The 25,403-nt window shown below is 51.3% G+C and overlaps 1 protein-coding gene across 1 annotated transcript in view; it reads right to left on the bottom strand.

Moving 5' to 3' along the window:
• The window catches only part of Col4a1 (collagen type IV alpha 1 chain), a 134,490-nt gene that overhangs the window by 45,019 nt on the left and 64,068 nt on the right, over positions 1-25,403 (bottom strand). The window contains exons 3-19 of the mRNA XM_047552911.1: positions 10,022-10,111; positions 9,885-9,929; positions 8,922-8,966; positions 8,768-8,830; positions 8,259-8,312; positions 8,093-8,119; positions 6,736-6,819; positions 6,591-6,653; positions 5,573-5,608; positions 5,055-5,096; positions 3,765-3,851; positions 3,284-3,310; positions 3,097-3,147; positions 2,382-2,426; positions 2,242-2,295; positions 1,769-1,810; positions 37-121 (exon numbers count right to left, since the gene is read on the bottom strand). Coding sequence (XP_047408867.1) covers positions 37-121; positions 1,769-1,810; positions 2,242-2,295; positions 2,382-2,426; positions 3,097-3,147; positions 3,284-3,310; positions 3,765-3,851; positions 5,055-5,096; positions 5,573-5,608; positions 6,591-6,653; positions 6,736-6,819; positions 8,093-8,119; positions 8,259-8,312; positions 8,768-8,830; positions 8,922-8,966; positions 9,885-9,929; positions 10,022-10,111 — 940 coding nt within the window. The remainder of the gene's footprint in view (positions 1-36; positions 122-1,768; positions 1,811-2,241; positions 2,296-2,381; positions 2,427-3,096; positions 3,148-3,283; positions 3,311-3,764; positions 3,852-5,054; positions 5,097-5,572; positions 5,609-6,590; positions 6,654-6,735; positions 6,820-8,092; positions 8,120-8,258; positions 8,313-8,767; positions 8,831-8,921; positions 8,967-9,884; positions 9,930-10,021; positions 10,112-25,403) is intronic.

Raw genomic sequence — 25,403 nt, 5'->3', positions numbered from 1 at the left:
GGGAGAGAAGAAGGGAGGGAAAGGGCAAGACTCTACCTTTGGGGCCTGGCTCTCCTCTCAGCCCGGGAGCCCCTGGGTAGCCTCGCTCCCCTTTTTCTCCCACAGGTCCTGTGCCTATAACCTGCGTTAAAGAAGAAAAGATCCCGAGGCATAAGAGTGGCTGGCCGTGGACTAAATGCCAGTGCTTGAAGAAATCAACGCTCTGCACTACTTCAAGAAATACAGAAGCTGAGAAGCCTGGCGGTGTGGGGGCGCCGAGACTTGAGAAGCGGGTGGATGTCAGGTGAAGAGCGTGTGGCAGAGAAGCCACCAGCTGCTCTCCTGCCCTGAGCAGCTCCCGGCCGCACCAGGGAGGCGAAGTTACAGCAGCGTACTCAAGGCTCAGGTGTGGCACCTGCAAACGTGCACTCGAGGGGCACATGAGCGCTCTGCTCGGCTGGGCAGCGTCAGGGGTGGCCCTTCAGCCCCTCGGGCCGCAGGCAGGAACACACGCTTTGTATTGGAAGAGGGTTTCTGCTTTTTCCTTCTTAAGAACCAAAAGTGTGTACTTCCTGAAAGTCACGGGGAAATCAGCCAGGAAGAAGGTGCTGTTGGCCTCATTAAGAAGAGGACTCATTCACCTTGACTCTAAATTACTGACATCCAAGGAAAATGGCAGTTCAAACACTAGAATTACCAAGGAAATTTAATTGCTCTGCATCAATTAAGTCAGCAGGTATTGTTTTTAAGAAGCTGTTCAATAGCTTGTCAGCCATTCCACAACGTCTGCGTATATGAAAACATGCTGCACGCCAGAAGCACTCACAGTTTTTACGTGTCAATTAAAGATGAACGAAATAAAAAGCTTTAATAAAAAGGAAATTAAGTAAGCTGTGCCTGTGGGACTGAGGTGAGCCAGGACCGCCAGGGCGGTCACAAACATGGACGTGGAGCCGCAGAAACGTGCAGGACGGAGGGAGCCAGGCGTGGCTTGTGGGTGATCCTACTCCTAGAAAAGCAGCCCGAGGAACGAGGCCTGGCGACTGCACGGCCCTGCACACGTGCCACACGTCCCACTCCCGGCACCCAGAGAGGGCAACAGATGAGGGCTTGGCCACGTTAGCACAGCCTGCTGACCACCGCTGAAGACAGCTCTGCACACGAAGAGCCGGCCTTCCCAGAAGCGTCCCACAGCGGACTGCAGGCGCGTGAGAACTAGCACTCGGAGGGGAGAGCAATGCTACTGCGACACAAGGCTGCCTGCGTGGACGGCCCAACGGGCATCTCCTACTGAGATCTCCCGGGTGGGACGAGGCTTGATGGCAGGGCACTGCCTGGCATGTCTGAAGCCCTGGGTTCATCCCCAGTACCATGGAAAAAAATTGTTTTCCTTTACCTTAATGGATAATTCAAAATTAAAAAAAAAAAAAAAGATTTCAAAGCATGTCACCAATATTCTTTTTTTTTTTTTTTTTTTTTTTTTTTAGGTAGTGGGGATCGAACTCAGGACCTTATGCTTGCGAGGCAAGCACTCTACCAGCTGAGCTATCTCCCCAGCCCCGTCACCAATATTCTTATCCACATGCAGACCTTTTCATTTCCAGAGATTTAAGGATATGTAAAAATTTTCAAAATACAATAAAATAGCACAATAGGAATTATGAAGAAGCTGCCAAGTGACGTGCAGCTGCTTCACAGAAAATACGAGGCATGGTGGCAGCTTGTCCTGTGTCACCACCCTGGGCCCATCTCCACCTCCACCCAGACCAGCACAAGCACTGCTACTCACAATTCCAGGGGGACCCGGAGGGCCGGCTTCACCTTTGTCTCCCTACAAAGAAAAAATAATTTCACTTGTCTGTCCTCACTATAAAGAGCATCTGCAGATGGCAGGGTCCAGCGCTTCTCTCCAATAAAGCTGACTGGGCCTTAGAGTCTAAAATCAGTGTCCTATCCTTGGCTGGTCTCAGCGTGGCCAGCTTTGCACACTCTGAGATTGGCGTAGGACACCAACACCTCTCTCACTGCTTTGTGTGCAGTTGACACAGGGGAACAGAGATGTCTACAGGACACAGCGGAAGGCTAACTACGCCCCTGGCAACGGATTACCAAGAAAAGCACTAAGAAGGTTGTTTTTACCCACATGGAAGAGAGATTTTTTTTTCCTTTAAGGACAGTTTCTTTATTCTAGGGAAAAGTGAGTGAACTTCTAAGCTAAACTATGAGATGAAGGTCAAAATTCAAAACAGCATCACCACATACCTGAGGGCCCTGTCGGCCTGGGAGTCCCGGGTATCCCGAATCGCCAGGAAAACCCTGGAAGGAGGGGGCAGTGACAAGGTCATTGAGTGAAGGGGAACAGCATCTGTCTGTGCCTTCAGAAGCTGCAGAGCAAGACTTACCGGACTCCCTTTTTCTCCTTTTTCACCATCTTTTCCAGGTTTTCCCTATGCAATAAAGAAGTGGACATTAGTATTGCATGAATAATAACCAGGACTAACGGCAGGAGAAGGCTCTGTGTGGCTGCAATACCGCGGCAATGGGCGGCTGGGCAGGGGGGAGCGGCTGGGGTAGTGTCCTGCGGGAGCAGAGGTGTTTCACTTTCCCAAGGACAGAGTCTGACTGGCAGCAAGTCTAAGGCCACATGGGTCCTAACACCAGGACTCTCCCACCAGCACGTGGGTACCGAGGCCGCCATGAGGGCAGCCCTGGTGGGGCTCTCCACAGGTTTCTGCAGAGGAGAAACCAGAAACAGCCCAGGAAAGGAACAGCTGGGCAGTGCCCCGTCCCTGCTGTCCATGAAGGGAGGAGTCTATCAGCCAGAGGGGCTCATGCACGGCCTGGGCTGTGGGTCTCAGGACTGGCACCAAGAACCCATCAGAAAGGGAGCCAGGTCCCTGCTCTGGCCGTGCCAGCAGGTCCCGGGGGCTGCAGGCTCTCCCAGAGCCTCCTTCCAGCCTGTCCGCCTGCCCTCGTGGTGCTGGACTGGGGATGAGCCCAGCCTTCCCAGAGAGGGGACACAGAGGCCCTGCGAGGCCCCCGTCCCTGTGCTGCTGTGCCCTAGGACTGGAAGCGGGGCGGTGCACGGTGAGGAGGGAGAGGGTACCAAGCACATACCCGCGGCCCTGGCTTTCCGGGTTCGCCTTTCTCACCAAACCCTGGCATCCCCTTGAAAAGCAAAAGGAGAAGCAGGTGAGCTCATTAGCATTCGCCAATACCCTGCTGGAGGGCAAATGAACTTGTAACTTTAATACTTGGTGGTATTTTACATGAAAATAAAAATAGACAGGAATGGAGAATTTACCTGAAATCCAGGTTCACCTTTTTGACCCTAAAAGAATTTAGAGAGGTGGCAGAGAGAGAGGGATCAGTACTTTCTAATGGCTTTATCAGCTTTCTACAGGCTATGTCACACACTCGAAAGAAAGACCCTCTCTGCCTCATGAACAAAGGAAAGCACGTTGCTCTCCTGGGACCCTCCCCAGCATGGCCTGAGTTAGGGTCTCACGGGGCAGAGTCCACCTTGCCTGGCCCAGAGGCGCTTGCCATGCCTCCTTCTGCGGCTCAGCTGGACCCACTCCTGCCTGCTGGCCCGTCCCCCAGCGGGGTACATTGAAGAAGCCCCGGATAGGCCCTGCCTCCACTGCAGATCTGCTCCTGTATACAGCAGGTCTCCTATAAATCTGCTTTCTAGGTCAGGACTCAACGTAGCAGGAGAAACTAAATTGCGACTCGATTTCTCTTTTTCTAGAAAGCACCTGCAGGACCAGTCCCGGCGTACATACCTTTTCTCCTGTGGTGGCAAAGTCCCCTTTTTCTTTAACCTGTGCCTGTCCTGGCATTCCAGGAGGTCCACTGACCCCTTGGTCACCCTGATCGAGTAAAAGCCAGGATTAATTAGGCATGAAAATAACTACACAGAAAAAACGCAGGTGTAACAGTGAAAGCCGAGGGTGAAGCAGCTGTGTTTAAAACATGACGTCCTCCACCTCGGCGCAGCCGGAGTGGCCTCGCTAGGAGGCTGGGGCAGCAGGGGTCCAGCCAGGAGACCTGCACCCCAGGCTCAGGAGCTACACACCTGTGGACACGCCCGTGCGTGCAGCTGTGGGCAGGGCATACGCTGCATTAAGAGGGCATGAGGAGAGGCATGCCGCTGCCTAAGAGCTTGGCAAGAGAGGGGCATCTTCAGGCAAAAGACGAGAACCGTGGGAATCTGCTTCCAAAGCAGCCTGACGGCTGGCTCCACGCGGAAGTCAGGGGCACCCTGCTGACCGCAAGGAAAGCCCAAAGGTCCCACAGCATGAATTTCAGGGTCACTTGATTGTGAGGTTCATGAAATGACAGGGCCAGAAGGTGTGGAGAAGAAAAGCAGAGCCAGCTGCGTGACCCTGCTCTGGCCAGGTCCCCACATCCGGTGCCCCGGTGCCACCCTGCCTACCCACACATCCACGGAGGCAGGCTGGCTGCAGCAACTGCAGAAGCCCCAAGGCCGGTGCCTGTCTCATTGGACTGACCCAGGGACACCGTGGGAGAGGACAGGAGGGGATCGGAGACCCGCACTTTTCCCTCCTCTTCCCAGAAGGAATCTGCCTGTCCACCTGAGCCTCCCTGCCTCAGAGCATGCTTCCTCCATGCCCACTGCCCCAAGAAGACCTGCCTGCCCACTCTGACTCCTCCTCCCTCCCTGTGGTGGCCTTCATCACTGCAGGCCTTCAGAGTTATGCCACTACATCAAGTCCTGCGCGTTAGTGTCTTTCTCAGGAACTCTAGGTCTGGTTTTGTCACTGACAAGAACATTTGGACTGATGTCTGGGTACAGATCATCAGAACTGACCGCCTCAGTGCACTCTGCTCGCGCAATCATACAGACCTCTGCAATAAGGTCTAGCATATGCAACAAGCAGGAATACGCCCTACAATTCCAGCAGTTTAAGCAAAACCCTACAGAACTCAAAAACATGCAGAGAAGAGGATCTAGGGTCCTGGGGTCCACAAGTCAACCTAGAGGTGGAAGTTCTGCCAATCTGAGAGCTGCGGTCTCAAACAAGGAGCACGACAAAGCGCTGTGTACTCACCTTGTCGCCTTTTGGTCCTTGAAAGCTGGAGCCCATCTGCCCCTGTTGATTGGAAATCAGGCTCGTTATCAGGGCTGCCGCTGCGCTCAGCCGTCCCCCACCCTCACGTAAAAGTCTAGCAGATGGCAGGCGTCAAGCAGCAGCTTGGTCCTGCCACCACCACAACCTCCAAGAAAGACACGCAGTGCTCGAGTTCTGTGAAATGGCTCTTAAAATATTATTGAGAAATAACTCTTTAAGAATTTTTTCTAAAACTTAAGGTTTTAAAACTCTGTCCTTAGAAAACTAAGGGAAAGATCAAACTAAGAGAATCCAAGGCAACAACGAAGGATGGACAAAAGGAAAGAGTGACAGGCTGGTAGATGACGGACAGAGGATGGGGATGATGAAGATAGAAAGAGAATCATGATAACAGACGGAAGATGGTAGAGGGTCAAACAGACAGACGGATACAGTAGGACTAGTCCATCTCCATCTCATACTGGGGCCCAAGAGTGACAAATGAAAAATGTATTTACCTTTTCTCCTGGAGGTCCAGGAGGACCTGGGGGGCCCTGTAAGAGAGAGAATTTTAATTAAATATGGTTCACAACCACAGTTATCCAATCCTTTGTGCTGAATTATCCTACGATTCTGTAGAAAACGTGATAAAGTATTTGTTAGATGTTTTTGCTGTGCTGCAGAACTGCACAACTTTGAAAATAACCAGAGACTGGGCCAAGGCAATTATTAACAGGAGTGGAAATACCTCGAAACCGGAGGCACTGCCCTGTGGACCCGGGTGACCAAGAGGGTGCCCAGACGAGCTATCAGGGCAATACACAAAATCAGCAGCCCGCTCTGGAGCTGGGGTCTCCCCTCTGGGAATGATGTCTGTCCACTTTAGACACAATTAATCTTCAAAAGTTGATGATTCCTCCGGGGGCAGAGCGTAGTGAAATGAGCAGCGTCTTCCAGCCATGTGGGGACTAGATGCATCTTCCACACCTCACATGTGGCCCTTGGCAGGTAAGCCTCCTTCAGGGTGGCCCTGCCACCTGCACCTTTCCTCCCACCAAGCTTGCCCGCTGTGCAGGAGGCCAGGGGAGCCACCTCCAGGAAGTGGTGTCCGAGGCTCAGCTGCACAGTCCAGCACAGTGCGGATGCTGGTCTGTGTCCACACTCCCGTGGCACCCCCAGCCCTGTGATGTGCCGCTCGCCACCTTACAGTCCAGCTCCCAACACAGGGGTGAGGTCACCTAGGGCAGATCCCAGCTTCCAAAGTCCACAGAACTCCCCGGGACCCAGCAGCCCGACACGGTGACCTGCCGTCTGTGTGGGGGGTCCTGATGTGCTGTGCTGTTAGCCCCCTTCCCCACAGCTCGGGGAAGTGACGGGGCAGAGACAGCCCCGTTCATGAGAGGGAAGCTGGCTCTGCCACAGCCGAAGGAGGAGGGACACCACGCAAACGTTTCATCAAGGTCCTATTTATTTCCACATCTCTGTTCACCTTTTCTTTAAATGGCTGTCTCAAAGAGGCATCTGCCCAAAACTTACTGGTGGTCCCGTGAATCCTGGAGGGCCGACGGGTCCTTGCAGGCCTGGCAATCCCGGCGAACCCTGTCATTCGATGGGAGAGAAAGGTTACCATGCCAGCCGGAGGTGACTTAGCACTTCTCGCAGTGACTCAGAAAATGCTTACTGGTGTCCCGGGGGCGCCAGGAAATCCTCTTTCCCCTTTCAACAGCGTCCCGGGCACGTGGCCCAGTATTTCACCTGGATCCCCCTAGAGGGCAAAAGAAGAGAGTCGTAAATATGGATGGTCCCCTGAAGAACCCCAAACCCACCTGGCACGGGGCTTGCTTCACTGGGGTGGGACCAGGTCAAGTCCAAGAGTGAGACTGTATAAGCTGGAAGTAAATCCACTGGCCACCTGTCCCGATCACTGTGCTCAGTGACCAGCAAAAAGAGCCGCACGCGCACCTCAGCTGCCGCTGGCACCGAAGACAGAGACCATTACGGGAAGGGATCCAGACCCTGCCAGCAACCTCACAGAATAAGACTGTTCTCCCAGAACAAGAACCACTGCCGGGAAGACTCGGGGTGTGTTCTGAGGGTAGGACATGATGGCAAACTTGACTGTCAACTTGGCAAGGTGGCAGTACTTGGTAAGTCACCACTGGGATGCTGCTGGGAAGGATGTTTGCCTAAGATAAACACTGAGATCAGAAGACTGGTCAAGCAGATGACCCTCCAAGGTGTGGTGGGCCTTGTACAATCAACTGAAGGCCCTAAGAACAAAGAAACTGCTCCCTGCCCTATAGGAAGAGCATATTCTCCCTGGAGGAGGGAGGATCAGATGGAGCAGACCCACGTCAGATGCCAGCCAAGGCCCTGTGCAGGGCAGGGACAGGAAGGTGAAGGGCCAGCTGTTGTCATGCAGGCCATCTACCTGGACTTCTTGCTAGGCCCCTACGAGGGCAGAAGAAGAAAGTCCCAAGAACAACATCAGGAACGGAGCCTTCCCCTGCTATGGGAGCAGGGAGCTGGTATCCTGTCCTCGAACCCCACCCCTGACCCAAACTGAGGGCCAAGGTTGACTCAGGATGGGGGCCATGATCAGAACTGAGTGCAAAGGGCTCTGGGATCCTTCCTATGTAACTCAGGGACGCATGACACAGGGACGTGTTCCTGGGTATGGGCCTCATGGAAAGATGGCTGAGGAGTTGTTCAGACCAAGTAGGATACAAATGAGCCCTTCCTTTCAATGACATGGCTCGAGGGTGACCTGGCTGGAATTGCCTCCAGGAACACTGACCACACCATTCCTCAGGCGGTTTGCCTCCTGCTAAGCAGCTGTGCCACGGGCCTAAACATTAGACGGAAATTTAAGTTTGTGCGTCTGCTACTTGTGCATTCTTTTAGTCTAACAGAATTTAGGACAACATGCTAATAGGAAATCAATCAGCTAAAGTGATTTAAAGTACATTTGCTTTTATGGCATCTGTTTTCAATAGTTTTCTGTAATGAATCCAATAAAATAATAAGATAAAATGTACCTTCATTCCGGGTAACCCTGGAGGTCCCTGGAAAAGAAAGTTTGGGTATTAGTTCTGTTTTTCTCAAAGTATCATTAGCATTAGGATATAAGCACCAAAACTAAAATAAAAGCAGAGAAATTATAACCAGAGGAAGAAATTCTGACTTGTGCCAACTGATACTCACAGGATTTCCAGAGAATCCAGGCAAACCAGGCGGCCCGAGCGGTCCTCTCTCTCCCTAGAGGAAAGCAGAGAATCGCTCACACCTTGTCCCCACCTTGGGACAGCTCTGAGCTCCCAGCAGCCAACCTTCACCCAGGGGTTGACGTAATTCCCTGCCAGCAGCGTGTATGCTACATTACTGGTGCTACTTTATAAAAGAAAAATGTACCTGGTAGCATACCCAAAAGAAATGAAGGTTCATAACAGCATTTTCTTATTTGATTTTAGTGACTGATTATAAATTTAGGGCTAAAAAGCAATTTTAGGGTCAAAGTCTACAAAAAAGAAAGGCTATATCCTTCCTGTTCATTAAACATGGGAAAACTGTTTTTCCTTAGCAAATGAAGAACTACCTCTAAGACAAGCCACTTTCCAATGACAGCAAGTGCAGCAGAGCCCCCTGCCTGACCTTTGACCGCAGGAGAGACCATGCACGCAAAGGGGAGGGTCCCATCCCAAGCACTAACTTACCTTTGTACCGTTGCATCCTGGGATACCTGGGGGACCTGGAGGACCATCTTGGCCAGGAATACCCTGCAAGGAGTCAATTGAAGACATAACCATAATAGAAACTCACAGGTTAGACAAGCAGTTCACACTAAAGTAGTACATTTCATATACATACCGGAAGTCCTGGGTTTCCCGGGTAACCTGCAGCTCCTGGGGGTCCCTGGAAGGATGAGAAGAAAGCTTTCATTTGAGACCGGACATTTCTTTTGCTCCTTCCCCACCCACCTGGCTGGTGGAGCCTGCAACCATCTCTGGCTCAGAATGTGCACACGAAGCAGACAGAAGAGTCTGCTGAGAGCCCAGTCCAGGGGCAGACCATGCAGATGACCAGGGCAGATCTTGCAGGTGACGGTCACAGTCTCACTTCTAAAATCAAGCCTGCATGTGCACAAAATAACCCTGACCTCATTTCATCTTCTGTAACATCCAAGTTAAAAAATAACATGTAAGTCTCAGAAAATCACCAATGTGCGGGAAGAAGAGCGCACAGGCTGTCGGCACAGTGGGGACACCCGCCGTTTCTGGCTGGAGCCCGCATGGCCCTCTCCTGGATGCCGCAGTGCTGCCCCGGCTCTGCCTGAGTCCCCGGAGGGCGCCGGTGCCCCAGGCTGCGACCCTTCCCTCTTAGTGGAGCGACAGGAGGCTTCACCAGATTCCTGTCACTCTACTCAACGTTTTCTGAGAAAGATGGTCAGTTTGTTCTGAGGACCAGGAGAAGCAAGGAAAGCGGAGGAACTGCAGGGAGAAGGGCATGTGGGCTGGAGAGCCTGTCTCCACACTGCAGGCCGTCCTCTCCCTCTCAGGGCCTGGACTACGGTGTACTGCCCCCCACCCAGTGAGACCCTGGGGGAACAGATGAGAGAAGCGAGGTTAAGACAACCAACGTGCCCTGTGTGCAGCGGCCATCAGCAGGCCAGGGCCGGGGCGCCCGACAGCTGGGCCGCTGGGCACTGAGCCCTGAGGACAAGCAGGGTGGCCCAGAGGAGAGTGAGGACAGCACCCTCGGACCTGCAGCGAGCCCCGCTACGCAAGCTCTTGGTCCCTCACGGGGCATCAGCTACAAGCCCCAACTACTCACTCTTGTCCCTTTTGTGCCAGGAAGTCCTGGTTCTCCCGTGTCACCCTGGAAGAGAACAGAGATGCCATCGTGACTGCTCCTTCTTGTAGAGCAGTGGGACCCAACCACCACATTCCAGCTATGACAGTCAAACTTACCTTCTGTCCAGGTGGTCCCTGCGGCCCCTCGGGTCCTTGCATTCCAGGAAATCCAATGACACCTTGTAGCCCTGGGAGACCTCGTTCCCCCTGCAGGAGAAGTGCATGCATCAGACAAGAGGCAGGGGAAGAAAGGGAGGAAAGGAACCAGGTGTCTACCTGGCTGGCCAAGACACCTAGCCAGCTGCCAAAGCACTATTCCTGGGCGTGTCTGCGAGGGTGTTTCTGGAAGAGACTGGCACCCAGTCAGTGGCCCGAGTAAGACCTGCCTTCACCGGCCCATTCTATTACCTGAGGGCCCAGATCGATCAAAAGGGTGGAGAAAGGGTGTCTCCTGGCCCCTCTGGGCACAGACGCCTGCCAACTCCCACCCTGGATATCGTGATTCCAGACTTCCTGACTGTTGGACTCAAGGACTTGTACCAGCCCCGCCCCACGTTAGCCTTTAGCCCTGGACTGAGCTATGCCACCAGTTTCCTAGGTCTCCCACTTGCAGGTACTGATGGTGGGACTTCTCAGCCTCCATGATCACAGGTGCAATGCCCACAGAAAATCCCTCATCTGTGCATCTGTCCATCCATCCTACTGGCTGTCTCTCCAGAGGACCCCGATGAATGCACCAACTTTTCTGAGTACCATTCAACATTGCACAAGTCTGTAGTGAGCTTCTGAGGACAAATGCTAACCCTACTTCTGGTGCTTTTCTCTGCTGTATTTTACGTTCTTGAGAACAGGAACACTTATGTGCAAAACCTGATATAACACTTAATCTGTACTAAATGCTAAGCACTTTGTTAGGTAAGTAAAATAATAAATAGTGGGGTCTTTGGTTTGTTTGTTCGTTTGTTTGCTGAACTGGTTATACTTTTGCTCTGTTAATGGAACCCGCTGGTTGAGCATAGAGAGCATGCTGGGATTTCATGACCAGATCACCAGTCAAGCCTTTCTCTTGAGGTCCCTCCCAGACGTGCTGATAGGCAGAGTCTTGGTGTGGCTTATAGCACTAGACACTGAGGTTTCCTGGGCAATCTACAGCACAACGCTGGGCTTTGATCATTCATGTTCTTCAAAAGCATATTTTGCAAAGGACGGATCAATGTTTAAGTCTGGTCTCTGCCCCACAAAAATAAGAAACTTATTTTTAAGATAAGGAACATTATTCTGGGTATAATCATGTGGCAGACATTACAAGGGCTGCAATACATTTAAAAAAGACAAAGCATGGTGAGAAAGACTCAGTGGGCCCTGAGCCTTAAGCTGGCCTCAAGGAAGAAAGCAAGATAAACACAGAGAAGGGAGATGGCAGAGTACTTGGACACACAGGTTGGAGGACAGCTGAGGGCTGAGGCTGGACGCGTGGGCCATGTGGCCACAAACACCAGCAGGAGGAAACAAGTGGGGTGGAAACGTGGAGGGAGGAGTACTGATGCCCGACCCTGAAAGTCTTATTTGTTCTGCAGGCAGAAGGAGCCCGTGGCCAGGGAAGTGATGTTTGGGAAGACTGCCACCCTTAGATAACCCAAATGAAAACACTCAAAACCCAGATAAGAGCAAAAGAACTTGCTTATCGGAAGCATGTGGACCTAAACGCAATCTTACCATGCACGCTGGGTAGATTAAGTAACTATTATTAGCTGATTTGAAAACAGAAGGCACATTGGAGACCACAGGCAGGATGAGCTGGCATTCAGTGCTCTTCTCCAAGCTACATTAGCTCAAGGTAAAAAGAAGCTGGAACGTGTTACACATTACATGACGCAAACCTTCACCCCCTGGATAGCACACCAAGAGAGTCACTTCAAAGGTTTTTCACCGTCACATCACTGAAATGAGACAAGCAAGAGCTTTCAAAGTCAGTCCTCTTGCCAAACCACTCAGCCCATCCTGGCGCTTGGGACCTCAGCGGCCGGCTCTGCTCCAGCAAACTCGCAATGCACTTGGGACTCCAGATGCCAGCCACCGGCCTCCACGTGATGTACCTGGATTGCAGCCTAAGTCAGGAATCTAGAAATTCACCACGTATGAATGAGTGTGGGGAGATGTTTCAAATTCTAGAAGAGAGGATAAGCAGTAAGTGGGGTAAGAAAAATTAGACCTTTGATTTGGCCAGTACTCAGGGAATTCACCAGAAAGAGCAGAGGCGCTACTTTGAGGGCCTCACAGGGCTGGACACAGAAAGCTGAACCCTCTCCCCGAGGGCTGGAAAAATGTTCCCAGACCAAGTTTGTGCAAATGAAGAGTGACTCAGATGTGCTCACCCTTGACCTGCAAAAATGGCAGCAAGTTACAACCCAGGAAATGCTGACAATACAGAGGCATGTTGTACACAGTCACCTAGTTTTCAGATGTAGGAAAATCCTACTCAAAATAGAATAACTGAACAGCAAACAGCTGGCCAACCAAACAAAATAAAAAATATTGAATCGTGTATCCCCAAATAACCCCGCGTGAGCCAGGCAGGAAGGGACGGCCCACCAGAGCCGCAGCCCTGCGGTGCATTGGGTAGAATATTCTCAGCACCTAATTAATACTGGCAGTAGCACCACGAGGCCAGCGGAGATAAGATTTTATAATTCTCATTTTAATCGTGGAATGCACAGGCAACCAGAGCCAGATTAACTGATTCCTACCAGTTTCTCACTGAGTCAGCACTGGAGCCAGAAATAGAAATGAGGTCAGCCCACGCCTGGGTCCCCCTTTTTTCTAGGTCACTAGAGCAAGCTGGTTCCCAGCAGACTATTCACAGTTCCCCAACACTGCGTCAGCCCGAGGTACCGACCCTTTTATGTGTCCACTTCACAGAAAGGGAAGTACCCGTCTGAGGCCCAAGTGACTTGTCACGTCACTGGTGACCTCTTGTGCTCCTGGGAACAGAAGAGAGAAATCTGAATTCCCAGAGCTGCCTTCACGCAAGAACACAATCTTTCCCAAAAGTCACCAGAGAGCCGAAGCGGCTACATACCCTCGTTGTTGTGAAATACGGCAGCTCGGGAGGAAATGACTCCTCTTTGGCTTGGTTCTTGCATCCCCCACAATTTTTTTTTTTTTTTTTTTTTTAATTTTCCCAGTCGTGGTTCAGACAAAAGAACACATGAATAGTCCAGTACCCAGTGCCCACCCAGGGTCATGATGGGAAGCCAGCAGAGCAAAGGGACAGATGAGCGCACTAGCAACTGCACAATTAGTTGGCATGTGGCAGATACTAGGTGGGGTCGAATATTTCCACCCAGCCTCCAGCACATTTCCACTGGGGATCAAGGAAGAGCAAAGAGCCGGACACTCTGTGCAAAGGTCGCCAGCACCAGAAGTTTCCGAGCCAGACTTTGCAGCTGCAGCTGGCAACGCTCCAGCCCGCCCACCCACTGGACTCAAGGCCAAATGCAGTCAGGGAGGAGGACCCCAGGCCTCCCTTCCCACCACGTGCCAAAGGCAAGGCCAAGCACACAGCGGCCACACCATTCACACCAGGTAAACCAGACCCCCCAGCCGCCACTTGTACAGCAGTGAGGTTAGACAGAAGGCAGCAGCAGGGGCTGGCTGAGCGGCACAGCTCCTGCCCAGCATGTGCAAGGCCAGGGTTCTATCCAGAGCCACACACACAAGAAGAGAGAAGAAAAGAGAAACTGAGGACCACACAGGTCACGCTTCCTGGTTTGGTTCTTGATCATCAATGTTATGCCTGGCGCTGATCAAATGAGGGGAAGCCAGGTTCCCAACAGAAATGGCCAGTGGTTGAGGTGAAGAAGCTAACTCCCTGACCTGATCATTACAGGTTGAATGCATGCACAATTATTATGTGTCAATCAAAAAAACAAAACTCATAAACTCTAACCCCCATTTTACTATATGTAAATTTTCAAAGTTAAATTCTTTAAATTAAAACTTTAAAAAAATGTGTGTGTGTGTGTGTGTGTGTGTGTGTGTGTGTATAATTTATATACCAACAACAGAAGTGGCTATTGCTACATTCTCAAATGATAAAATTCAGAATTTGGGAAGGAAGAACAGAATGCTGTTGTTTGTCAAGACAAGAGGACAGAGCACAGGAATAATCTTGGGGCTGAAATCGGCCAATTCTAAATTAGGCATGAAATGGAGTTTCATGCATGAAGCAACTTAACACATTTGCTCACCACAGTATCTACAGCAAGCATATATTTTTAAAGAATCCACAAAGCATGGGAAGAATCATAATACCCAATTATGTCCCTTCCTTGTACGGCACTTACAGAAACAAGTTTGTGTGTCAGGAAGTCAGATACTAGAATATATCTCCCTTCATATCCAAATTAGAAATTCAAAGACAACAAATGACACACCAGGACAATTGATGTTGGAATAATATGAAGTCTCTAAATCCAGGGAACAATGTGATCATCTACAACAAAGACTGAAGTGGACACAGAGCATGTCCAGAATGAGCGCCATCCAAAACCTTACTATAAAGGCCACATTAGAGTTGCTCCAACGACCAACACAGATTTCTTAAACTTAAATCAAATTTTAACTGCTCCTTCACATTTAAGATGATATGATCATGAATCTTCATGAGGGGCTGCAGCACAACCAAAAACATAGACTCTGGGTTTCCTCCACACATGGCCATCTATCATGGCACGACAGTCTCCATGAGCTGGGCTCCTTCACACAAAGCAGAATGAATGTCTATGAGCAAAGCCAGAGAGCCCAGCCATCCATCCCCCATCTCTACAATGTAGGTTTTTCAAAGGCAAGAATATGGTCTTATTCACACAGTGTTTGGCACAAATTTTGAACTCATAAAAAACTGGTGGCCGGCAGCACAATGAGTCACTGGCTGTGGACACATCCAGACACTCTAAGATGCGTATAGTCCTGAGAGGATGGGGTCCCAGGTCTCCACCCACACTGGCCCTTTAGACACCATTATAGCCTGGCTGACATCTGTGCCCAGGCTAAAAGCTCTGTCCTGGACACATCCTGCCTCAACTGTGTTCTTCTGTCATCTGGTGTCTTGAGATTTTAATTCCAAGCAAGGCTACAAGTGACTGAGGGGACGAAAGCACTTGCGTTTGGAGCCAAGGCTCACCAAGCATCCAGTGACGAGGAAACAATTTTGGATGATGGGTCATAGTCAATGGGGGATTGCGGCACTCAGCCAGAAATTCCACAAGTCCAATTCCTTGAGCCCAGCCACCATCAGACATCTGCAGGACCATTTCCGGAATGCGATGCTGCTGGGAAAGTGGTGGGCAGGCTGCGATCCGTGTCACAGGGTCATGGAAAAACTCTGGACAGGGCCCACTGGGAGCGCCGTCCACACCATGGAACTTGACACTGGGCAGAAGTGCTACACTGGTGGGGGGAGAGAGGGCAGGACACACGCAGCTGGAACGAGGAAGGGCTCCTGTTCTCCCAAGAAGGCGTGCACGCGGCCTGGCTTCCCTGGGACAGAGGCAGATTCCTGAAGAATGTGCATCCTTAACTGAGAGTACACTGCATTCCTTTCACCAGCTACACCTAGCCCTGCAGATGGCGGGAGTTAGCTGCAACCGGCTCGTTACTATGAAGTCTTGCATTTAAACGCTCACCATGGAGGCAAGAAGGAGCAATCCATCGGTGTACGAAGCTGTGGCCACCTTCCTCTTCTCCCACTCCCGTTTCCTCTCTCAAGCCCTGGTGTTTAGCTCAAGGGAGTCGATACTAGGAATCGTCATGTAGTGGCTCACTACCGACTACGCGGGTGTGTGCTGAGCGCTTCGCCCCTGCGCTGGGGATGGGAAACATCTGAGAGGTTATTCCTGAAATGAGGACTCCCCATCTTTGCAAGTCTAAAGGTTGAGAAGAATGAAAAGGTATAAGAAAGAAAGAAAAGCTCTGTGACCCATGACCTCCGGCCACTGTAAGATCTATTCTACTCCTGGAGCTCTGGACTCGTCCAGCCTCATCTAGATCATCAGAGTTTTGAGCAAGCTGACCCTGCCCAGCCTCTGCAGACATCGGGGCTCCTCTCTCTGACCACCAGGGGGCTCCCAAGGCCACTGACACTGGATGGCCTGGCTTGTCATGAAGCTCGTCTGGCCAAGACAGCACTGGGCTTGAGAAGGGGAGAGGGCCTGCATGTCCCCGAGGGGGAAATGCCTTCTCCCCAGGGCCAAACCTGAACTGCAATGTTTGCACAAGACTCTCAGCTCCAGGATTCCTGAGTGGAAGATCCCAAGTTCTGTGGGTGAGGTCCCTGTCCGGAACCACACCCGCCTATGCCCAGCGGAGGCCACCAACCTAAGATAGCCACAGACAGCACCAAATACCACGCTGTCTCCAGACTCTGTTCCAGGGCAGATTCCTACTGGACAACTCCTGGCATGGAGGCATCACGTGAGCCCACGATCAATTCAGGCACGACGCCAGGCTTGCATGGTCTCGTCTGGGTTTCAACACTGCCAGGGAGCTGGTGGTAGAGCCACAGGCTCTACTCAGACCCAGTCCAAAGACAGCAGAAGGTGGGTACAGAAGAGATCCACAGCAAATATTTCTGACGGACAAACTGTTGCAAAGAAATAAAACTGCAGATGCTTCCAATCTAAAAAATCTATTTTGCACATCAGCTTATGAAGAAAAAATTGGCTCCTCACAAAATACTTTCTAAAGAACGACCATCCACACAGGAATATGCAAAAGAGCCCTAGGTCTCATCTTCCTATAAACAACTTAAAACTTTCTGTAACACCATGTAAAAACCAGCTTCACTGTCTAGGAAAAGCATTCTAGCAAAACTGAGTGCTGACAAATTACTGGCATGAAAAAAGCCCATTTTCAACTCTCCAAGGGTCCTTGAAAAGTTCTGGCTGAGCGGAGGACCAGGAGCGGTTTCCAGCTATGGCAGTAGCCCAGGTCCTCAGTGGTCTCTCTTCCCTTGGACAACCTATCTCTTACCCACTTCCCTAAAAAACAGTCCAACATGCTTCCACTGATGCCTACACCACACTAATCTGCTTAAAATGTTTTTAAGTTTATCTATTTTAGGTCAGTCCCCTGGAGTAGTCGCCCCAGTTAGAAAATAAGCAAGAACGCCGTGACGAGGTTTTTCCAGAACCCGTGGGCTTGTTCAGCCACACGCTCTGCGCACCCCTCCTCCTGAAGTTCATCTTCAATCCAGAGCTCATGTCCGCGTTCCCACCAAACCTCAAGCAGAAGCAGACTCTTCTGTGGCATTTGCACCCTCTCTGCCTCTGGCTCGACAGCCACACACTCTGTCCCAGTGTGGAGGTCCAGGCTGCTCAGAGAACCCAGTAGCCTCTCACCCCATCCACCGTCATCCCCGTTTCAGCCCCAACCTTCCTCCAGGCCACACAGCACCCCATCCAGGCAGCTCAGCCCTGGGCAGGCAGCTGCATCCACTGTACCAAGCACTCGCACCCAGCACCAGGGAATCCCCGCCAAACAACTGCTCCTTGGAAAGGTGTCCACAGGTATCTGCAGACCTGGTCCTGCTGCGTTCACAGGCAGGGGGAACACAGAATGCCTGGGCTCAGCTTCTCGCCACCAGAGGGAGCTCTGGGAACACACACCCTGCTTCAAATTAAAACTCCCCTGTGGACCCTGAACCAACAAGGCTTTTTTCTTAAATATTCATTATATTAACATATTACGATTAATAAAATTAAATATTCACACCATTTAACACTGGCACAATGGAGAGAAATTAGTTTCATAAGGCTCAAAAGAACTTTATAGGAAAGAATTTTCATTAGAATTCGAAATTAAATTCAATATAAAACTAGTAACCTGTATCTGGAGGCCTGCGAGTGACAGAAAATGCTGTGACCCGAGAGACGATGTGAACTGTGAACGCTTTTTCTTTTAGTTTTTTAACAACCACTTAGTAAAGAGAAAAATCAGTTTTTTAAATAACTGCATGGTGCTAGCATACGATAGAGAAAAAGTTAAATCCTACAAAGCATGCATAAAACAGATACAAACATGCTCAGAGAGATGTCTAGGGAACTACCACTAAGCACCCTGCTCCTGTGGAGTGCACTGGCAGGTGCTTTCTCTGGTTCCTTTCTATTAGCAGTTTATGGAGAACATACAGCTTAAGGGAATTTAAATGGTTCTCCTGGTTTGGGCCAATGGTGAAGGGGGAAAGTTCATCAATCACTTAGTGGCTTCCAAAGAAGGTGATACATGACTTCTCCTGCTGACAGCTTGATCTATCAACCTTGGCCCTCACAAAAACCAAGGGCGCTGACATTCCTCAGCCTGTTACTTCACATTCTGCTTTTCATCTCCGGGTTTTAAAATCACCTTCAGAAGCAGAAAGCAGGGCTGTGGTGTACAGCTCAGTGGTAAAGCCCTTGCCTAGCACATGTGAGGCCCGGGTTCAATTCCCAGCACCGGAATTTTTTTTTTTTTTTTTTTTAAACAGTACAGACACAAACGGTGCTAGACAGCAGGCTGGACGCCTTGCTCCCTCTGGTCTGGATGGTTGTGTGTGTTGTGCCCAGCAGGAGGGCCTCTATCCAATGTGCCCATGGTAGAAAACCCATCCTAAAATAAACAGAACACATTTCCCTTGCTTTTCTTTGGCCCCCTTGCCACACAGCTCCCTGGCAGGACTTCCGGGGAGAGAGGGGCTAGCATGGGGTGGTAGCAGGGGGTGCTCCAGGGACACACCAACCCCAGGCAGGGGGTGCTCCAGGGACATACCAACCCCAGGCAGGGGGTGCTCCAGGGACATACCAGCAGCCACACACCAGGGAGGCAGCCTCCATGTAGGGTCTAAATCAACACCTGGGAAATACTGGGACTGGGATCCTGGGGGACACTTAAGTGACAATCACAGTGGCCTAACACTTTGGCCTTTTAGATTTTTTCTTACACTATTGAAATGTTTTTTTTTTTTTTTTTAAGTGAAAACTATTGTCAAAGAGCATGCAGCTGGCTCCTCGGGAGTGCCTCACCGAAGAGCTGCCCTTGCACCTGCACTCTGCTCACCTGCCCAACTACCTTTCTTTTTTTAAGTTCCAGGGAATCTTATCGAAGTCCTATGTCTTGACTTGAAGACGTGGGGGAAGGATAGGAACACAGATAACTGATGATGAGCTATGACAAGAGGCTCATACACTTCTAAGTTTGAACAAGACAAAAAGAATCTTTGGCTCACAAAGGAAGTTTGCTTTGTCTTTGTCACTCCAAACCAACAACCTCGAGACTTGAAGAGATGCATTCTCTACTATCCAAAAACCTGAGAAATACGCATTACCACACGAGTACCCAAATTGGGCGGTTCTCATGCTCCATAGCTGAGGATGTTATTAACTTCGACTTGGAAATGTGGCGGAAGTGTCAGGGTCTTGGAATAAAACCAGGATGCATAAGAGTCAGGAAATGCCACAATCCAGCTCGGGGTTTTTTTTTTTTTTTTTTTTTGGTCTGTGATAACAGTAAACTTGAAAAATGCAGAAGAAATACCATGACGATAATTATATTTAGCAATACAAAAGCATGCAAAATATGCAAGATATTCTTCAGATTTAAACTTTAGAGGAATTGGAAATTAAGAAATCCCTTACAAAATGTGTTAGATGCAATTATCTATCAAATTGGGTTTTGCATGCCCTGCAGGGCCACCTGCTGGTCCCACTCTCTGTGCCCACAGGCTGCAGGGGCCATGCCGCACCTCACCTGCAGACTGGGTAGGGCAGGCCACATCACACCTTCTTCAGCACCTTCTCCGCACTGGGCACACAGCCAGGGTAGCTATGCACTAAATGTTTTCATAAATGAATCAGAAAACAAAATGTTTAAGATCCCAAGAAAATGATATGAAGCCACCAAGGTGCTAAGGGAGTCTTATTTTCAAACTTGAGTACAAAAGCAGGCATGTGCAGTGCACTCTGGGGAAGGAGTGCACCCTGGGAACCTTACTTTCCGTGTTCTGGCCTCATTAACTCTCCATGAGGAAAGAACCTTAACCAGGGGCTGGCAGATCCTGGACTTGGCTCCAGTACCAATCACTTGGGCTCTCTGAAAATCAGTTTGCCACCTGCAGGACAGGGACACCTATGCCTGCTGTGCCAGGCAGTCAGCACCATTCCAGGGATCAAATGTGATCAAACATTCAGGTACTTCTTGCTTGGTGAACATGAAGTGAATGACCCAAACTAAACTGTTCTGATTTCAGTATTAACACACGTATCTTGCAGTTATCATCACGACTCCCATGTCCATCAAAGCTGTTCCTTCCCAAGAATGATTTAAAAGAGGATGAAATGCAGCACCATCTCCTTCCCCTCCCACCGGACATGACCATGGAGCTTCTCATCCTTGTCTCTATGGCTAAATTTGACACAAGAAAATAATTTCCTGGGTATTTAAAAAATATGGTAGTTTAAGAAATCAAGCTGGGCTCAGAGAAACGTGTCTGTAATCCCAACGGCTCAGGAAGCTGAGGCAGGAGAATCGTGAGTTCAAAGGCCAGCTTCAGCAATTTAGAGAGCCCTAAGCAACTTAGCAAGACCCTATCCCAAAATAAAAAATAAAAAGGGCTAGGGATGTGGTTCAGTGGTTAAGTGCCTCTGGGTTCAATTCCTAGTACCCAAAACAAAAAGAAATCCCCCCTTTATCTTACACATCTGTTTTGTGGTTTCTTCCAGAATGAACTCCTCTGAAATTAATTCTTTTCAAGCCTAGAACATCCACTCACTCTCCCAGGGTCCGCATAAGTCTGCGCTATCTGCTCGTGGGCTCTGAGCCTCCAGGACTCCTCTTGTGGGACACAGTAGCTGATGGTATGCATATGTTCCAAATCCCCAAATGGCTCCCCTTCCTCCCAGGCAAGTTACTTGGAAATATCTTATCACTGATAACATTTCCTGGGATGTGGCAGGGATTTCAGTACTCCATTAATCATACCCAGGATCTCAAACGGAAGACAGACTTCAAGAAGGGTAGCACATAAGGAGACCTGGCCCCACTGATACAAGGGGACAGAGTGGAGCTGAGCCTTCCCAGAGGCCTGGTGGCTGGGCCTCATGGGTCTGCAGTGCAGGGGTCAAACAAGCCCTTGTAACCTATTTTCAGGGAACACCACTGACTTCCTCAGGGCACACAGTCACTGGGAAAGCACAATGTTGAGGTTCTGTTATGTTTCCTGGTCAAAATCTTGATTTTAAAGTTGAATACAGACAGGAAAGGAATACAACAGCACAATCAATACAGCATCATGGCACACAGGTAGCACAATTAATGACTGCTTCCACACTTGAAAAGGCGTTCCGTTCCCTCCAGGGAACACACCCACCACAGCTCGCTCACAAACCTGTATTTGAATCCAGAGTCCAGCCCGATTATTAAAAATCAGCTCAATATTAAATCTAGAGTCTCCCATAGTGCCGATTTTATCATACCTCTTTTGTAGAGGCTTCAAAGTTTATATTTATAGTATGATTTCCTGCTCTTTTTTTCTTAATTACTTGAGAGCAATCAACTAAAATGTTAGGTCCTTTGGCTGGGGGCTAAGATGCAGGAAAATGTATTATAGTTTCTAAGTTATGAGGTATTAACTTTCTCATAAAAAATACATTAGAGATGTACAGTATAAAGATAGGACGTTTTCCCGTACGCTTGGTATTTGAATTTAAAATTTGAATTTAAAAAAGTGATTAGAAGATCAATGGTGAAATATAGATAAGTTAGAACCCAGAAACAGAGTCTGGTCACTCAGAGTACTCAGGCCACACCTGGCCAATGTCCCCAGCAAAAGGTCTGAGGCCTCGGACACAGTAGCTGAGCCACATTCTCTCTGGCAGGAGGACCCTCGTCAGTGGATGCTGCGAATGGCCTTCTGCTCTCCCAGATGAAGGCTCACTAGCTCAGTGGACACTGGAACCCCCAGGAATTCTGAACCAGCAGAGCCTACCCCAGTTCCCCATGGGGGTCAAAGTTGTCCCTGAGGGAAGAGGGAAAATAGCCAGCTGATGACTGCTTTGGATTCCACAGGCGCTAGCCTTGTTAGGTCCAGGGTGTGTGGCCACAGTGGGGAGATGACCAGCTCAGGTCTGTGAGGTCAGAGACCCGCTCTGCAGATGACAGGCACCAACCACCGCTGTCTACGCGGTTTGCTCAGTGCCCCCGAGGACACAGCCACACCCTCCAGGCTCAATTCCTCAGTCAGCACTGAAGACACCTCACTGTGCACCAGGCACAGGTGACAGAAAGCACAGAAATGGAGACAGATGTTTTGGACCAGGGCCACGGCGGTGGGCTCTCCTCTCAGTCATCCACTGTCCAGAACGGTGCCGAAGCACGGGATGGAGCTGGAGCCCCAGGACTCTGCCCTGGTCAGGAACGACGCCCCGCAGGACAGAAAGTGTACAAGCAGGCAAATTCCTTCAAACTCCATCTAGGCTTCGTCACCGGCAGCTTGGGATGCCCGAGGCACCACAGGATGTACAGAGGAAGTTCCCAAGTGAGTTACCCGGACACCTGTCCTGTGACTCCACCACGGGGCTCCCTGCAGGGCAGGGAGAATGTGCCAGAAAGGGCCGGGCTGGGGAAGAGGCAGGGAAGACAGGAGTGCCACTTCCTACAGGCAAGCAGTGAGAGCCATGAGCAAGGAGAGGCTTCCCCATTCCAATGACAGCCCAGGTCCCGCCTTCCAGTGCTTGTCCTTACCCGACAGTAAGATCAAAGAAATCATATCTGTCCAATTATCTCCAGGCAAGGACAATCATCAGAAGCACCATTTAAGGAAGCAAGACAGAATTTAAAGAGTTATTTTAAATATTAGCATCCACTTCCTACCCCCAAATAAAATGGGTTTAGAACTAAAATATGGAGAGTTGGCTAGATTAGTAGATGGAAGAACGTGAGGAAAATCCAACGTCCTTCGCCCCAGTCACTTCCACTCAGGGGTCATGTGAGGTTTTAAGACAGAGGAGGAAACCCAGGCAGCTCCTGGGACTCGAGAACCTTCAGTTTTCACCACACATCCCAGAAGAGATGTCATCCCAGAAGTGACGAAGGCACAGAGGCTAAGTGCTCCAATCCCTGGTACCCACTTTCCAGGGCACATCACTGAGGAAGCATGTGACCTGGGAGAAATGTCCCCTTGCAAAGCAAGAGCCTGTCCTGGCCTGGCCCTCCCTCCCTGTGGCCTTGCTGCACCCCACAGCCTGTGAAATAGCATTTGGCCATAGAAAGGCTGGTTCTGGCCAAGCACTCAGGGAGCGCTGGCGTTCACAGGAAAGATCCCCAGCCAGAGGGCAGCATGCTTTCCAACCCAGAGGGCACCTCAGGGACGGGGCTTCTCCTGGTAGCGACTGGACTGAATCTGGACTGAATCGGATGACGAGGCCACGCTCAGATGGAGAAGTTCTCACCCAGTCACAAACACACCTAGACACAGCTCGTCATCAGCACAGGCTCACGTGCGGCACGTCCTCCAGCCCAGCGTGAAGCTGCTAGCTGCCTCTCAATGTCACACTCGCAGGCAGATATCCGAACCCCCAAGGGGACAGTGGGAGGGAGTGGGCCTGTGGGAGGTGACTGGGTGAGGGGTCAGTGCCCTCAGCAAAGGGACCGTAGGGAGATCCCAGCCCCTTCCGCCATGTGAGGTCACAGACTGACTGAGGTGGCAGGCCCTCACCAGACAAGTCCCAGCATTAAGCTCTGTGCCCTCCAGATCTGTGAGCAGTGAGTCCCTTGGTTCACAGGTCACCCGGCCTAAGGTGCGCTGTTAAGGCAGCACCAACAGACTAAGGTGGGAGGAAGACTCCCCATGCTCGTAAAGCCTCCACCGGGTCCCCTTTCTGAAGTCCCCCTCCTCTGCATGGCACACAGCCTGCCAGGTGGCTGCTGGGGTTTGTCGGCAGCTCTGCTTCACGGTCACCACCCCCAAGTGGCCCTCCCAGTCCTGCACTCTGTCCCCACACCACCGCACCATGAGCTCCCAGAACCACGGCCTCCACCGCTGCCGTTGAGGAGAAGGGGAGGGCCAGCTGCAGCAGGCCACAGGACACCCAGGGGCTGCGGGCAGGGCAGGATTCCTGAAAACTGTGTGTGGGCGCTCAGGGGTGGCGCGTGCACTCAGTGTGCTGCCTGAGTGTGTAACGTGTGTGCGTGTGTGCGTGTGGTGGGTACCTTCACGGATGTGCTCTGTGCGTGGGCCCGTCCCCACCTGCTCACGTTAGACGGAAGAAGGCAGGCGGGCAGCCCCAGCGACGCGGTCCCTCGAGGCACGCCCGGACACGGGAAAGGAAACAGGTGCCCGAGCGCAGAGGGAGGCGGCAGGTGAGTCACGGGGAGATTAGGAGTGTGAGCTGGGAGGGACGCAAAGAGCAGAAGTTTAACAAAGACGGGGCAGAAGGAGTGGGAGGTGAGTGCCCGAAGTGAAGCCAGCTGGCCCTGCGTCAACGTCCCGGCAAGGGCTTCAAATCTGGGCACTCAGGCCTCGGTGGCTGTCCTCAGGGCCTGCACACCACGGGGCAGACAGGGTGGAGTCCTGGAGCAGAGACAAGCAGCCCCCGGTCCATGGAGAGAAAAGCACGGCTCCCCGTCGAGCCAAGCCGCGCGGAACGCCGTCGTCGCCTGCGCTGGATGCCCCTCGGTGGCACATTACTTCTGCCCTGGCAGGCAAGACGCTTCAATCAGCTGTGGCAACACTGTCTCTGGAAGAACCGAGCTTCCCACATCCCGGCAGGATGCTGAGCTGGGAGGAAGCACGCCCTCGGCCCCCAGACCACGGGTCGCGCCTGTTCCCAGCTCTGTGTGTGGTCCAGGAACGGGTGGCCGCTCACCGCTCCACCAAGCGCTGCTGACTGGACTCGGAGCAAGACACCAAGCCTCGGGGGCTCCGGGGCCTTATCAGAAGCAGAAGTGAACACGCACCCACACCAGCCCCGGGTGACTCACACCGTGAGCCAGCAGCAATAGTGCCACATCCAAAGGTCCCCTGAAGAACCTCACCCTCACTGGAGTCTGGGAACAAGGCTCATCCGGGTCCACTCAGCTCACCCACTGGGTGAGGACGGAGGGAGGAGGCCTGGCACAGGGTGCCAAGACACCTCTTCTGCTTTCTGACAGCTTCGCATGCATGACGACATGCTCCCTAAGGCTTGCAGTCTCCTAAGTGGGTGAGAAGAGGTGTGGGGCTCAGCACACCACAGTTTCCCCGCCAGTTCAAACCCCTTCCCCAGGGCAAACCCGGTGGAAACAGGGAACTAAGGTCTGGAGGCAGCCCCCACCACGGTGCCGAGCTTGCTTCTGCCTCTCAGGGGCTGCTCACGAGCAGCTGGTGCTCCCCTGGCCTCCGCCCGGATCGGCCTCCCACCCAGGAATCTCCCATGGCCTGTCTCCTCCCTCCTCAGGCCTTAGCAGGGTGCTCTGCGTGGGGATTCCT

The sequence above is a fragment of the Sciurus carolinensis genome, chromosome 5 (assembly GCF_902686445.1).
Source record: "Sciurus carolinensis chromosome 5, mSciCar1.2, whole genome shotgun sequence".
In the NCBI taxonomy this organism is placed as follows: Eukaryota; Metazoa; Chordata; class Mammalia; order Rodentia; family Sciuridae; genus Sciurus; species Sciurus carolinensis.
The sequence above is the reverse complement of the archived record's forward strand: the minus strand, read 5'-3'. Positions and strand labels throughout refer to the sequence as shown.